Source organism: Phragmites australis, chromosome 20 (assembly GCF_958298935.1).
Source record: "Phragmites australis chromosome 20, lpPhrAust1.1, whole genome shotgun sequence".
In the NCBI taxonomy this organism is placed as follows: Eukaryota; Viridiplantae; Streptophyta; class Magnoliopsida; order Poales; family Poaceae; genus Phragmites; species Phragmites australis.
Genome location: NC_084940.1, coordinates 4,077,453 through 4,091,516, shown reverse-complemented (window position 1 = coordinate 4,091,516; position 14,064 = coordinate 4,077,453). Strand labels below are relative to the sequence as shown.

At 42.7% G+C, this 14,064-nt stretch overlaps 1 protein-coding gene across 1 annotated transcript; it reads right to left on the bottom strand.

Annotated features, from left to right (window-relative positions):
- Positions 1-401: 401 nt before the first annotated feature.
- Positions 402-4,037, bottom strand: LOC133901694 (AT-hook motif nuclear-localized protein 10-like). Its single transcript, XM_062343145.1, has 5 exons — positions 2,763-4,037; positions 2,224-2,276; positions 1,470-1,601; positions 1,091-1,252; positions 402-940 (listed from the first exon to the last, which is right to left on the bottom strand). The coding sequence occupies exons 1-5, from the start codon at positions 3,283-3,285 to the stop codon at positions 683-685; spliced, it is 1,128 nt and encodes a 375-aa protein (XP_062199129.1). The 5' UTR covers positions 3,286-4,037; the 3' UTR covers positions 402-682.
- Positions 4,038-14,064: the final 10,027 nt, after the last annotated feature.

Sequence of the window (14,064 nt, the reverse complement as noted above, 5' to 3'; positions counted from 1 at the left end):
CGTATTTCTTAGAAGCCGTAACCATCCAATGGAGACAGACAGCTCATAAAGCGGAAAGCACCCCCCCCCCCCCAACTTGGTTGGCACAATATTATGACGTTCTTTGCAGCAGGGGCAGAACCATGGCCGTCTGGGCTTCAGTTTAGACCTAAATTTGCATTGAATTTTATCATGCAAATGATAGGTTTTTAAGACTCAGTCCAAACTTGAATGAGCCAACTTGAAGCTTGGCCCGTGGCTGGTTCCGCATGGCCCTACTTTGCAGTGTAGAGTGGATAATCAATGACACCAAACAAAAGATTAGGGCATATTTGAATTACGAGAATTTCATGGGGAATAGTTCAATTCCAGCGTTCCAAATAGGACCTAAGCCGGTGATGCCCAATTGTCAACATAAAAAGTGAAGAAACGGCATGCACAACAAATATAGAAACAATGAACTTCCAACACGATGCATATAAGCACAGTTTAACAACCACCTAGTAATCCACGATTAACATTTTAACCCCTACACCGGAGCTAGAGAGTCTGACAGTGACACCACCTACAGGCTACAAGCTTTCTTCTCCCTGAGCAATTCACACATCACACTACAGAGGCGCGGCTGCTACATTCCTTCTTCTTTCTGCCAGTTCTACGACGGTCAAACGGAGTCTGGTCACTGATGCAGCCCTGCAGGGGCTCATTTCCAGGACAGGCCGAAGAAGCCCCCTGACTGCTGGCCACGGTTGCCGCCGGCGGTGGCCCCTGGGTGTGGTGGGCTCCCGGGGCCGCCGGATGATTCACTCAGGCTCATTGTGCCTCTGGACGGCGAGCTGCTCGGCCCTGCCGTGCCGCCCATCGGCGCGAGCTTTGATGGCGCCGACGATGGCTCTGACGGAGCAAACTGCTGCTGCTTTGGCTCCTTCTTTCCATTGGCGTTGAAGCTTCCCACCACGATCTGTTGAAACAACAATGGTGAGTTGGTGACTAGTACGAGATAGTAGCAAAGATTAGACAATACTAATGAAAAGATGACTTGAATAAGAAAAGAAGTTCAAGAACAAAGATGCGACTGCACATCAGATGGATCATGAGAAAGAGAGAAGACCTGTACTGGTGAAGCAGCTGTCAGAAGTCCGGCAACGCCACCACCCAGGACACGGCCATCAGGACCTGCTAGCGAGACACTGAGACCACCAGTTCGACTATGATGGCCGCCGTTCTCGGACAGAAGAAACGACCCAGACAGTGACAGTATCTCGAATCGGCCCTGTGCAGCAAACAAGATTTCATCATCACCACTATAGCAGAAAATAAACACCATCAACAGTGACAATTCTTCAACGGACTCCATGCATATCTTTGATCACATTATTTCACGCCATGAAAAGAAAGATCCTGCGTTAACGATTGCTGTTCTTTGCATTACATGGAAAGAGTTGGATTGTCTTGAATTCTCGGTAACTTCTGGCAGTAAAACTACGAACCTCGTATGTCACCGTTCCACCTGAAGTAGCAGATTGCCGGAGTGTCACATTTGATATGGCGCCATTTGCTGAAAGAACGCAAACTGCGCGTCTTCCATGCTGGGAGAATGACATGATCTTTGCCGATACGTCCTGAAAAGCAAGAATTCGAGTAATTTTCGGTGGTGAAACTCGGTTCATAAATATCTGCAACCGTAGCCTCACATCTAATCTACATACAATTGAACTCCAAAAGAACTTTTTTTTGTGACATGCAAAGAATTAACAGAAGATGGCCAATACAACTGATAATAAAACAGAAGATGATAACCAAGTCAGTAAGTCGTAACAACGCATTTGGCTCGCTACTTAACTAAAGCATCATATGATTTATATGGCGCTATGCCTTGATACAAGATTACCAGAGAGGAAAGTGTAATGAGAGAAATTGCATTCTGCTAACATAAGTTTGTGGAAGCATAGAAGTCAATGGACTAGAATACCAAATGGCCTGCTTTAGTATGTGCTCAGAATAACACTAAAAAGCAGTAAGATGATAAATGCATCTATAATTCACAGCAATTAATAGCTTAACGCAAAGGAGTGTTCCACAGTTAATAGCTGAATCAGAAAAATGGCATCTTTACTGTTAAAGTTAAACCTTACTCATAAAATCTAAACTGAGTAATGTACAACCAAATGACATAATGCAACATCCAAAGTGAGCAGACATGCGACAAGAATACACAAATGAGAAGTTGAAGGTTAGCTATACCTCTCCAGCTTTAACAAAAATAACATGAGGAGTAAATCCAGCACCTGCTGAGCCTGCAAGACATAGTTGAATCAACACCGATCAAATACACGTACACTGAAGCGCTACAGATTTTGAAACACCAGTTTTTTTCCATACTGGGATGAAGCCCGGAGTTTTAAAAGTTCAGTTAAAACAGATATGTCATACTTCAACAATGTAAGAACCAAACATTAAGCATCCTTAACCAGACGTTCCCACGGAAATAAAAGAATGATTCAATTGAAATGATCTATCTATCATGTAAACTAAACAAGAGGTTCCTGCTTTATAAAATAAGGTTGTAAAAGTACTAATTTCCTGGTACCACTCCTGCAGTCCATCATCTCAGATCTAATCAAAAGCCAGCCAGCAATTCTGAGCAAGGCCAGAGTCCAGGAAGTAATAATATTCTAATTTCTAACAGAAAATCAGAAGAAAGAAGATGAAAATTCCCCCCTAACCTCCCTGTTCTTGAGCTTCATAAAATAAGAAAACTTCAAAAAGAAAAAAGAGCATACCAAGAGCAGGCACATGCTTCTTGTTTGTGGAGCCCTTAGGCCGTCCCTTCTTCTTCGCGCCGTCCGGCGACGCTGACGGCGCAGTGTTCGGTGCCTTCGCGCCTTCAGGCGAGAAAGGCCCGGAAGCGCCGGGAGCCGCCGGCGCCGCGACCGTGGACGCAGGCACCAATGCCAGCGACATGGAGCCGTCGGGGCCATACTTTCTTGGCCGACCGCGCTTCTTCTTGGCCACCGGCTCCCCCGCGCTCCCCGGGTGCGCCGGCGCGCCACCATTGCCTCCTGCGGCAGTCATGTTCGGACCAGCCGCACCGCCGCCGCCGCCGCCCAGGGGCTGGTACGTCGCCGTCGCCGGTGGCGCGGAGCTCACCGGGGTGAAGACGGGGGTGCCGTCCGTCGTGTACGCCATGCGCACGCTCTGCAAGGCGCCAGAGGACGGCGGCGCCGGCGGGCTCTTTGGCAGCCCGAAGGGCTCCCTTCCTGCCATTACTCCTTGCTCCGAAGACGGCGTCCTCACCTCCATCATCCCACACTGAGCAAGTGAGCGGAAGCAGAAGCGGGGCTACAAATCAACAGCTCTCTCCAGCGATTTCTTGGACCAAAGGCTGCAGCGTTCCTGCTGCACAGGCAAATCTTACGAGCGGCGAAGTGAGCTACGAGCAGCAAAAACCCATAAACCCCGCGTTGCTCAAAGCTGAAATTTTTTACGATGAACAGAGGAGAACAAATTTTACAGCGTACGGTGGTGGAGTCTTGGAATGGCGGGGAATGAATGAAAAAAATGAAAATGAAAAATGGAGGAAGAAGTGGTAAAACGCAATAAAAATAGAAATAATTGGGGGGTGAAGTTAAAAATCCAAACTGTGGTCAGGATTTGGCAAATAAAGCAGAAAAATTGGAGATCCACATCTGAGAAAGGAAGCAGCAAAATTTCCCAGAAATCGCCAGAAATAAGGATAGCACTGGGAAAACAGAAACAGAAGACAAGAAAATAATCAGGGAAAAGCAAGAAGCAAGCTTGCACACTGGCAGCTGGCAGGTTGAAAGATGGAGCTCAAGAGTCCTCGCAGACCACTCAAACAACTCAACACGAGCAGCTGAGAGCTGAGATAAATCTAGGGATTTCGCTTATGTCCTACGTAATTTCCTCTCCAATTTCCTTTTTTTTTTTCTTTTCCTTTTTCTCAGCTCCCCTCTTCGCACGTAATCTTTTGTGAAAAGAAAGGGTTTTAATCGGGAAATAAAAAATAAGCAGGTAAGTGAAGCACGTCAGGATTGCATTGTAAGGGTCTACCATATTTGACCCCTATGCTTATTTTATTTACTTTGTGTCCTCTTATGCTTTTGGCTTTATCTGCTTCTGTATTTCTTTTCTTTTGCTCTGTCTGTTTTTACACTGTGCATATGGACCTAACCAGGACCATTTCCAACCCATGACAACTGGCATGCAAAACCATAAACAAAAAGAGCATGTTTTTGTTTGACCAAAGTATCAAATGCACGTGAAAACAAATTGAATTTATCAAGGGCACTGAATTGATTATTACAAATGATCTAGATTACCGTTAACTAAGCAGCATTATTGATGTAACTCAGTGCCTTCTCAATATTTGTGTAGTGCTTGAAATTCCAAAATTTCAGGATCTTTTATATGTTCTGTAACATATTTAAATTTATTATTATTTGTGGTTTGCATGTTTCAATATTTTTGGAAAACATCCAAATACTTACAAAACATTATTGAAAGTACACGAGCTCATGAGCATCCTTTTCTTCCACCGCGAAATTGAACCATGTTGACATGGAGTTCCCATTTGAAATACAGGAAATCTTACACGATCTAACAAAATCTTACATGTATGCAATCTTACATTGCTGACAATCCTTCATTTTATTACATTGTCTGTTTGAAATTTGACTTGAGAATATAAAACATCACAAACTTGTGGCTAATATGTTGGTACGGTACCATGTGTATCTAATATGAATATAAGTTATGTTAGGGTTTAACGAAAGCAACACCAAAACCGTTAAACCAAACAAACACCGAGACATGAGTTTCGGCTATCTTAGAAGTCCGACTATAATTTTATCTCTAATATTATTCAATTTAAATTCAAATATAACTGATTTTATACATATATTCAACACCTGTCTCAACAGGTTCACTAACTTTCATATCAGATGAATTAATTCACAGATCTTTTTTGCGGATTTGGTACGGAGTACTATGTACCAAAAAATTCTGTTGCTGGAGCCTTTTGTTTTCGTTAGGTGTCACAAACAAAACAGCAAAAAGTCGGCACCAAAACCACTGAACCGAGTCAGCAAAATCGGGTTCAGAGCAGAAACGAAATCGAAACGGGACACGCCATCTTTGAGAACATCACTTTGATTGCAAGGACTTTGACATAAACAGTACACTAATAGAGCAGCATGCGGGTCCCAAATTAACATTTGATCCTTTTTTCTTGTCCCATGCAATGCTTGATCCTTCACGGCAAAGCATTTTTTTTAAAAAAAAGCAAACGGCAAAGTATACATTTCTATAATTTACGCGTCGTCGTCTGAAATAATTGCAGTCACTTTGAAAGAAATTATTTGGAGCTGGAAAGAGAGAGAGAGAGAAGAATTGCTAGGCTTAAGAGATTGAGTGCATGCCAAGAATTAGCCTGCAAATGAATAAAGTTTTTGGCCACTTTTTAAATTGACTTGTCCACCACGTGTCGCTTGCATCGTCTTTAATCGCTCTCTCTTGGCTTCTTTAATTCGACCACCGCATTGGTTTGTTTGTGATTTAGCATGCGGCTCGTTTTGCCGTCCTGAAGTCGTAATTTGAGGAAGTGATTTTTGTTAGAGGAATATATGGTGGGAGTGACCCACGTGAATTTTTTATTGATTTGATAAAATCTTATAAATATTCACGTCTCAAGGTAGGATGGGGATACAACAACGTATAGAGAGAGAAATGAATTTTTAGACTGAGAAGGACAAGAAATGGTGGTTAAGTCCAAGATCCGTAGCTGGCGACGTGGAATAATTTGGGTATAAACCCCTGAAATTTGAATTAGATTTTTCCCTTCACAAAGGAAAAACAAATTATAATAGAATTCTAGTGTGATTTGATATATATCAGGCACTGATTTATCATTGATTTGTTCGATTCTGGAATAGTTTTATAGACATAAATTTACAGGTCCGTTTGATATTCTAAAATAAATAAATTTACATGCGATATGCAGTGGAAAGACTTGTTATTCAGTAAAGGGAAAGGTACAGAGAATTATAATACCCTATTATGTTGAAGAAATATATGGAGGAACTCAATACAACCTGAAATCAGGAAAGTTAATACTTCACCTAGGGGAGGATCTACAAGGGGCACCAGCCGAACTCCATTGAATATTAGATGTGGAGGATGAGGAAGGAGGAGGAAAGAAAAAGAAAGAGAATAAGGTGCATGTGGAGAAGAAGAGAGAGCCCCTATCCACTAAATTGTGTTTGCCACTGACTTCAGCTAACTAGACCATGCCAAAAAGGAGAAAACCCATAAACTCTCTCCACAAAAGTTGGAGAGAAAGATGAACTTATTGAGCCCTGCACCTACCTTGTGGCATCTACGTATCCCGAGTCTTAGGGATGACAATCCAATTCACGAGTTTAGGTATCCGCGGGTATCACACCTGATGGGCACGTATATGAGTATGCTTTTTCGCCTACGGGTATAGTGGGTTGGGTACACGAGAGAGAACGGGTTGGGTACCCACAAGAAAATAGGTCACGCACGAGTCTATATCTTCGCCCGCGGGTGCCCACGGGCAAACCCAAAATGTCATTTGCGGGTATCCCGATCTTATCTTCTCCTCTAATCCTATGCGTGTTTGTCTCTCTATATTTGCCTTTTTTTCACTCTTCTGTCATGCCGCTCAGCTCGATCATGGTGGCTGGTCGCCATGTGCTCTTGCTGCCTTCTTGATCTCTACTGCGACAGCCTCGATGGCAGCTCCGCGGCGAGGGCATCTCTCGGGGCACGTCTCCATCCGTGCGAAGAAGGGTGCATCTCCGTCCGACCTCAATGGGGATGCTCCTCAACCAGCAAATCACCATGTTGTGCCCTCCCTGTGACCCTGTCCGCTCAATCCGCTACCGCCGATGAGGGCCAAGGTTGCAAGACGGTGCCTCCGTCCACCCGTTCCCACGCACGTGATGCTGCTCTCTTCCCCTCCGACGAGCTGCTACTTCCTCGAGCTCTCCTCGATTCGCTTTTCCGCCGGCAGCCTCATGAGCGCGGCCTTCGTACTCATTCGATGGCGGTGTGGATTCATGCATGCAAACCACGACTGGATCTATGGATGGTGGATGTTATACCTGTTGCTCCCTGCCATGTGATGTGACGTCGTCTTGGGCGCCACACTCGGCCAGCCGGCCATCCTCATTCGACTCTAGCCATCGCCTCCACCTTGTCGCCATCTATCAGTCCACAGTCGGCCCCCGCCCGCTGTCCTCACCTCCCCGGGCGCTGCCCCAGGCCCTAGCCTGCTGCCGCATGAGGGCATGCAATGCTGCTGCTGCTAAAAACCTGTGAGCAACCAGCGGGTTTCGGGTACTCGACGGGTATGGACATGACAATGTTTTCTGCCCATCACTCTTCACGGGCGTGGGTCGGATAACCCAATTCGGGTCACGGGTCGGATACGGATTTGTTTCACTGCACCTGACCCGATCCGTTACCATCCCTACCAAGACTGGAACCAACAGGAATATACTCCACATTTTTTTTTGCTGAATGAAAGGAGAATATACGCAACAGTTACCTTACATGTGTCTGTGTGACTGCACCTCCTGCGTACGACGACGGAGTGTAGGACAATCACGTATCATATGCAAGCGCAGAATCACTGGATCATGGACGTCACGTGTTTCTCGTCTGAGTGGCAACTCAATACGCAGGCATGCTTTATATATATATATATATATATATATATATATATATATATAGTCAGCCGTAAATCGTCGGTTAATTTCGTTGGATTTAGATAGTTTTTGAGGCACATTTAGCTTAGATTTACGTCATGTGAAAACGGTTCCTTCGCGGAAAGCGTGCAACAATTGCACACTGTGGCGTTTTGCGTGCACCTTGGTCACCTTTTCCCCAGGCTAAACACAGAAGCAAAGTCAAAAAAATAAAGGTGGTTTAGGTGTGATCAAGCATTTGCACGAATTCTATAACATGATGGATATTCCTTGGGTTATCATGATCTGAAGTACACATTATGCTGAAAGCCAAATTCCTCACATTTCAACAGATAGGGTTTCTTTTTGTATAAAGATGTTAAGAAATTATGTGATCATTTTAGAAGTATTACTTCAGGCATCCCAGGCAATGGGACAGCTATTCTCTTATGGAAGCTATCTCAGGGGACATTTGCCAATATTATTTTCCTTTGCAAAAAATAAAAAATATCTCAGTAGCTCAATATCTGGCTGACACGTCACCTCAAACACATTTTCACACCCCTCTAACTCAACAAGCCTTTGAAGAACTGCAAGTGCTGAATCGAAAGGTTGAACGAATTCTACATAATACAAATAAAATACATGGAGTAGTTGTTGGGGAAATAATAGTTATTCTCCAAGGAAATTCTATGCAATTTCGTTTAAGTATATTACACCTCCTGGTCCTTTCTTATGGATATGAAATTCTAAGCGTAGCAAGAAAATCAAAGTTTTTTCATGGTTGCTATTCGGAGACAGACTTAATTCTAGGAATTTGTTAAGGAGAAAAAAAGGATAAAATTAAGGATGATAATTACAACTGTGTCCTATACAACCACAATATTGAAGAAATCACATATCATCTTTTTTTTAATGTCCTTTTTTTAATGTCCTTTCAGGGTTAAATGTTGGAATTTGGTTGGCATTAACTGGAATCACTCTATCAGTTTCTTCGACACTCTTCAGGAAACTAAGTGTAATCCAGCATCCCTTCTTCATCAAACTCTTCATGATTGTTGCTTGAGAAATTTGGAAGCAGAGGAATAGAAATATCTTTAAGAGAGCAACTCCTTTCCATAACTGAAAATATTATTTTATAGGTAATGTAAATCTTCGTCTGCATAGAATGAACATTTCTATTAGCGGTTTGGTTTCCTCCTGGATTGATACTGTAGTGTAGTTTTCTCCTTTCTTCTTTCCCCTTTGGGCTTTGTTCCCTTCTGTACAGTTGTTTTTTATATTAAATAAATTACAACAGTAAGGGAAGCCCTTACTGTGTCTAAAAAACACACACTACTAGCCTCCTATTTTCTGATAGCACGCCATCTTTTTCTCCTTTTTCTATTTTCGTGTATCTTCACTTTCAGACTCTCTCCCTCTCCTAGTGCGTGCAAGCTTATCCTTGAGAGGGAAAGAAATCCTTGTCAAAAGTAACCCCTGCAAATTTCATACCTCGAAGTATGCGTGTGACTGTGAGAGAGATAAGAACGAAATGCAGCCACAATTCCGAAGAAAATATCCGCTTTAGCTGACGGAATATTTTGTGTTATTTTAACAACCTAAGTGAAAGACGACACTGAACCGATAGATGAGTGGTTTCTGTGGCTCCAAATCCTCCACTGTGCTGGTGTCGCCTTGCAAATAAATTATTGGTGGATGGAAACCGGAAAAGTTGGAGAAAAATTGGCCACTTGTATTGACTATTTCCTATTTTTTACCATTTTTTTTAAATAAAAAGAAAGAGAGTGTCCAGAGGGTATGCACATGATATGAGGATTATGTACGAGAAATTAAGTTAAAATGTGTTGTTTTACTCGTGATAAGTGATTGATATTGATATTTATTTGGTTTGATGAGTTTCGGTTTTGCATAAATTTTGATGTGATTTGAATTGATTTGGGATTTCATTCGAGTATATTGATTATGGACTAACTAGAATAGGAATTAGAGATACATGTTTGCCTGCCTCATGGTGTGCAGGTGATGGATGTAACTTGGCGATCGGCGACAAATTCGATCGGGGCCAAGCAGAGTGCTTGATGCCGAATGATCAAGGAGGCCGAACAGAGTCAAGGGTGATTCTAACTGAATACATGGAGGTCAAGTAAAGCATGGAATGTGGATGGAGACGGCGTGTTGACAAAATCAAGCGAAGATGATGCCAGTGCAAATGACAGGCGTCTCGAGGGATCGGGAGCGAAAGAGATTTGCCGGCGGTCAGGATCGCAAGACGGAATACATGTGTTGACATCGGAGCGCTTGCTTAAGGTATAAGCAAAATAGGGAGTAACGCTTTGAGAAGCATGCTACGTTTTCACGGTTTGGTCTCAAAATCATGGGAGGATTAGAGAAGTACGTGACATCATCGTGAAGCTTGCGTCGAGGCAAAAGCTAAGTCGTGAAAGCACCGTGTCCATTTGATAAATCGAGAAAAAAATTAATCAAAATACCCTTGGTGGTAGGTAAAAGTGTACTACAAGAAATAAGTATTTTGGGAAAAAGCTAGGAAAAATTAGGGATCATGTTTTCTAGGCTTATAAATAGAGGGTTAGAGTTATGGAAGGAGAGGAACCAGCCATTTTGAGCCCCTTGTGCTACCCATATAAGAGTATTATGACAGGATTTTAGAGGAGAGGAAGAATAGTGCATAGCCTATGTATTAGGTGAGAGCTTTGTGAGAAAAATCTTTGTAATATGTCTAAAATAGGGCTAACCTCTGCTACAATAAAATTTATTTTTCTTCATACTATTATGCTCACATCCTTCTAGTTTCCCTCTATTGGTTCTCTTGTAAGTTTGCAAGTTTTTCAGTTTTTAGATTTGATTTTTGTTTTAATTTTTAGATTGAAATTTCAGCACATTGTGAGGCCATTCTTCTTGTTGCTAGAGGTCATTCTTCTTGTTGCTAGAGGTATATGTGATGCGATATTGAATTCTCTTGCCTCTAGACAATCAACTTGGAGATTTTCATTGCTCGGTATTATCTTTTCTTGTTTCTTTGCAAGTTATGATCTCTCGACTGCTAAGACACATAGATTGATTTTAAATGGAACCTATATTTCATATACCATCTATGGAGTCATATTGCCTCGATTTTCTCTTATTAAAATTTCTCTCTATTTTTGCTTCCGCTTGAGTTTTGAGGTGCGTTAGGTGATCCAAATAGGAGAAGACTATCGATTTCGCAAGAAATTTATTGTGGCGTCTATTCACCCCCATCTAGTCGTCAATCTCATTCCTACAATTAGTATTAGAGCCGGTTTGATCACTTGTTGACCTTTATCGGCTTTGTGATCTATAGGTGACAATGGAGAGAAATGAGAAGATTCCTCTATTTGATGGTCGAGATTTTTCATACTGAAAGGTGCGTATGGAGGCTTATATTCTAAGTAAAGGAAGTGTAATTTGGAAAATAGTTGATTCCAACTATATGATTCCTACTGCTCGCACGATTCAGATTGAAATCGAACAGTATGATGCCAACAACAAGGACACAAATATTTTGTTCATAAGTCTGAGTCGGAATGAGTTTGACAGGGTCCAGCACCTCCGTACTGTCCGGAAGATCTGGTCTACTCTGAGCGTCTTTCATAAAGGCACTAATCAGATCAAGGCTAGACGCTAAAGCACATACAACCAAGAATATCAAATATTTGTGCAAGGCCTCGGAGAGTCTTTGGATGCGATGTTTGATCTTTTTGATGGTATCATTAGCAATCTTTGATCCACTGGTGTTCTACCCTATTCTGACCATGAGAGAGCGATCAAGCTTCTCTATGCTTTTGACCGTAGCATATGTGAAGTGAAGATCTCGAGCATTAAAGAGTCACTAAGTTATGACACATTGACGTGTGATGAACTCTTCAGTAAGCTCAAGTCCATTGAGATATCTAAGGTGGCTCGGATAGGTCTTGAAAACCCTCTGTCTCAAAACATGACGTTGGTTTTCAGATCAAATGGTGGCAATCAGGCTGGCGCTAGTTTCTCTTGTGCTAACACTTCATTGAGTGGTTTTGTTTTGTCTTCTTTGTTTTCTATCGTAGAGGAGCAGGTAGACACTTTGGATTATGAGGACCTTGCTCTCATTGTGAAAAAGTTCACCCACTTCTACAACAATCGTTGACACTGGAGGAGGGGCGGTTCTCATATCTGCTTTGAGTGTGGTGATACCACTTACTTCAAGGTGGACTACCCCAATCTCAAGAAGAGGGAAGACCGCGACCATGAGCATAACAAGCACAAGATGAGGAACAAGAAGCTCTTCTTCAAAAAGAATCACGATAAGATGGCCAAGAAGGTGGCCAAGACGGCTTTTAGGGCATTCGTGGATGCTCTCAGCGACATCGACACCTATTCTAGCGAGGAGGAGAGCTCAGAGGAGGAGGAGCTACCAATGAAGGACAAGAAGAAGAAGAATAAGGACTTTACTGACCTCTGCTTCATGGCGGATGACAACAATGACAGCAACCCTGAGCTTGATCCATCTGAGATATTATCTTCCTACGACTAGCTTTCTGTCCAAGTTGATATCTCGAATGATGCTCTTATTAGCCAGGATATGTTAATTAAGAAAGCTGTGTTTGAGTTGAATGAGCTTAGGCCTAAGTATGAGTCTATTTCTTCTGAGTTTGCATTGCTTAGGTTTAGATCTGGTGATGAGGAGTGTAAGAGTTGTTTGTTGGTTATGACTGAACTTGCCGAGCTTCAGAATGTGCATGCTGAAGTCACCAGTAGGCTTGAGAATGTCGAAAAGAAGTTTTTTAAGGAGGAGTCTAGGTCTACTCTCTTAGGTGCTTGAAAGAATTGCCTTTTGCTTACAAAGGATGTTAAACTGAAAGACAAGCACCTTAAAGAGCTAGAATCTAGATTGGAGAGTGCTAGGTGTTCGAAGGATGTGCAGTCGAACTATTTCACTTACATAGTCTTTCAGGACAAGCTCAGCTGAGTTAGAGGGCAAGTTCAGAAACTCTTTGATGAGAATGATTATCTCCTTTCTCTAGTGGAGAAGTACTCAGTGGGCAAGGAAAAAATGAATTTGATCTTGGCAAAGACCAAGATGTGTGCTGACAAGGCGGGTTTAGCTATTGGGTTGGGATTGGAGAGGGTTGCTTACAATAGGGATAGTAAGACTGTTTTCACCACATCTACTACCCTTGAATTTGAGAAGTCCAAAATCAATATCACACCATAACACATTAAGAAGAAACCCACACCACAACCTACCAAAAAGAATCCAGTACCACAACCCAAGAAAACTCCACAACCTAAGGTGAGAGCCCCAGTGAGAGAGTCTAGAATGACCATCAGTCGAGTTCCCGAGAGACGCTACCACTGCATCTACTGCTAGAGAGAGTGTCACCTTGTTGGTTTTTTCTTTCATCGTAGGAGAGCTGAGCGGCGTGAGTGGGAGTGGAGTACCCGGGACATGTACCGCCCCTCTGTTGGCATACATGAGCATTTTCCTCGCTCTCGCCTACGAGTCTTAGACACTCGTCAATTTTCTTCTAAAGGTTTTGTCCAGCGTGGATTTTACCATGACTCATATAGTTTTGGTCCACATGTAAGAGGCTTTGAACCCCAACACTTTGGCGGACTACATTTTCCTCTTCGTGGTTCTCACCCCTAGCGTGCTAGTGTTGATCTGCATTCACCTGCTTTCACTGCTTCAGGACGGATGACCCAGTACTGGATTTCCAAGAGATTTCTGTCTAACCCTAGTACTAAGCCATCCACCTACTATTCTTCTCATATGTATCTAGCAGGTGTAGGCCTAGAGAACAAGTGGCTCATCGACTCCGTTTGTTCGCACCATATGACCGAAGATGCATCATGATTCTCTAGCCTCACCCCAATGAAACGGAACAAGTATATCACTTTCAGGGATGATCGGAAAGTAAGAGTGAAGGCTAAATGTATGGTAAGGGTGAATGAGAGTTTTACTCTCAAAGATGTGGCTTTGGTGGAGCATTTGGGATACAATCTTCTCTTCGTATCTCAGTTTCTAGATGAGGACTTGGAAGTGCATTTTAAACGTGATACTTCTCGAGTTCTTGATTCTTCTAGCGCTTTGATTTGTTGAATTTTCAGAGTTGAGAGAGTTTTTGGAGCTGATTTTTCTGAGTCTCTTAGTTCTTCTCGTTGTTTAATTGCACAACCTTGTTCTGAGCTTTGGATGTGGTATAGGAAACTAGGGTATATGAGCTTTGATTTGCTTACTCGTTTGAGTGCCCTAGGTTTGATCCGAGAATTGCCCAATCTCAAGTTTGAGAAGAACCTTGTTTGTGCTCCTTGTCGGCATGACAAGATGGTT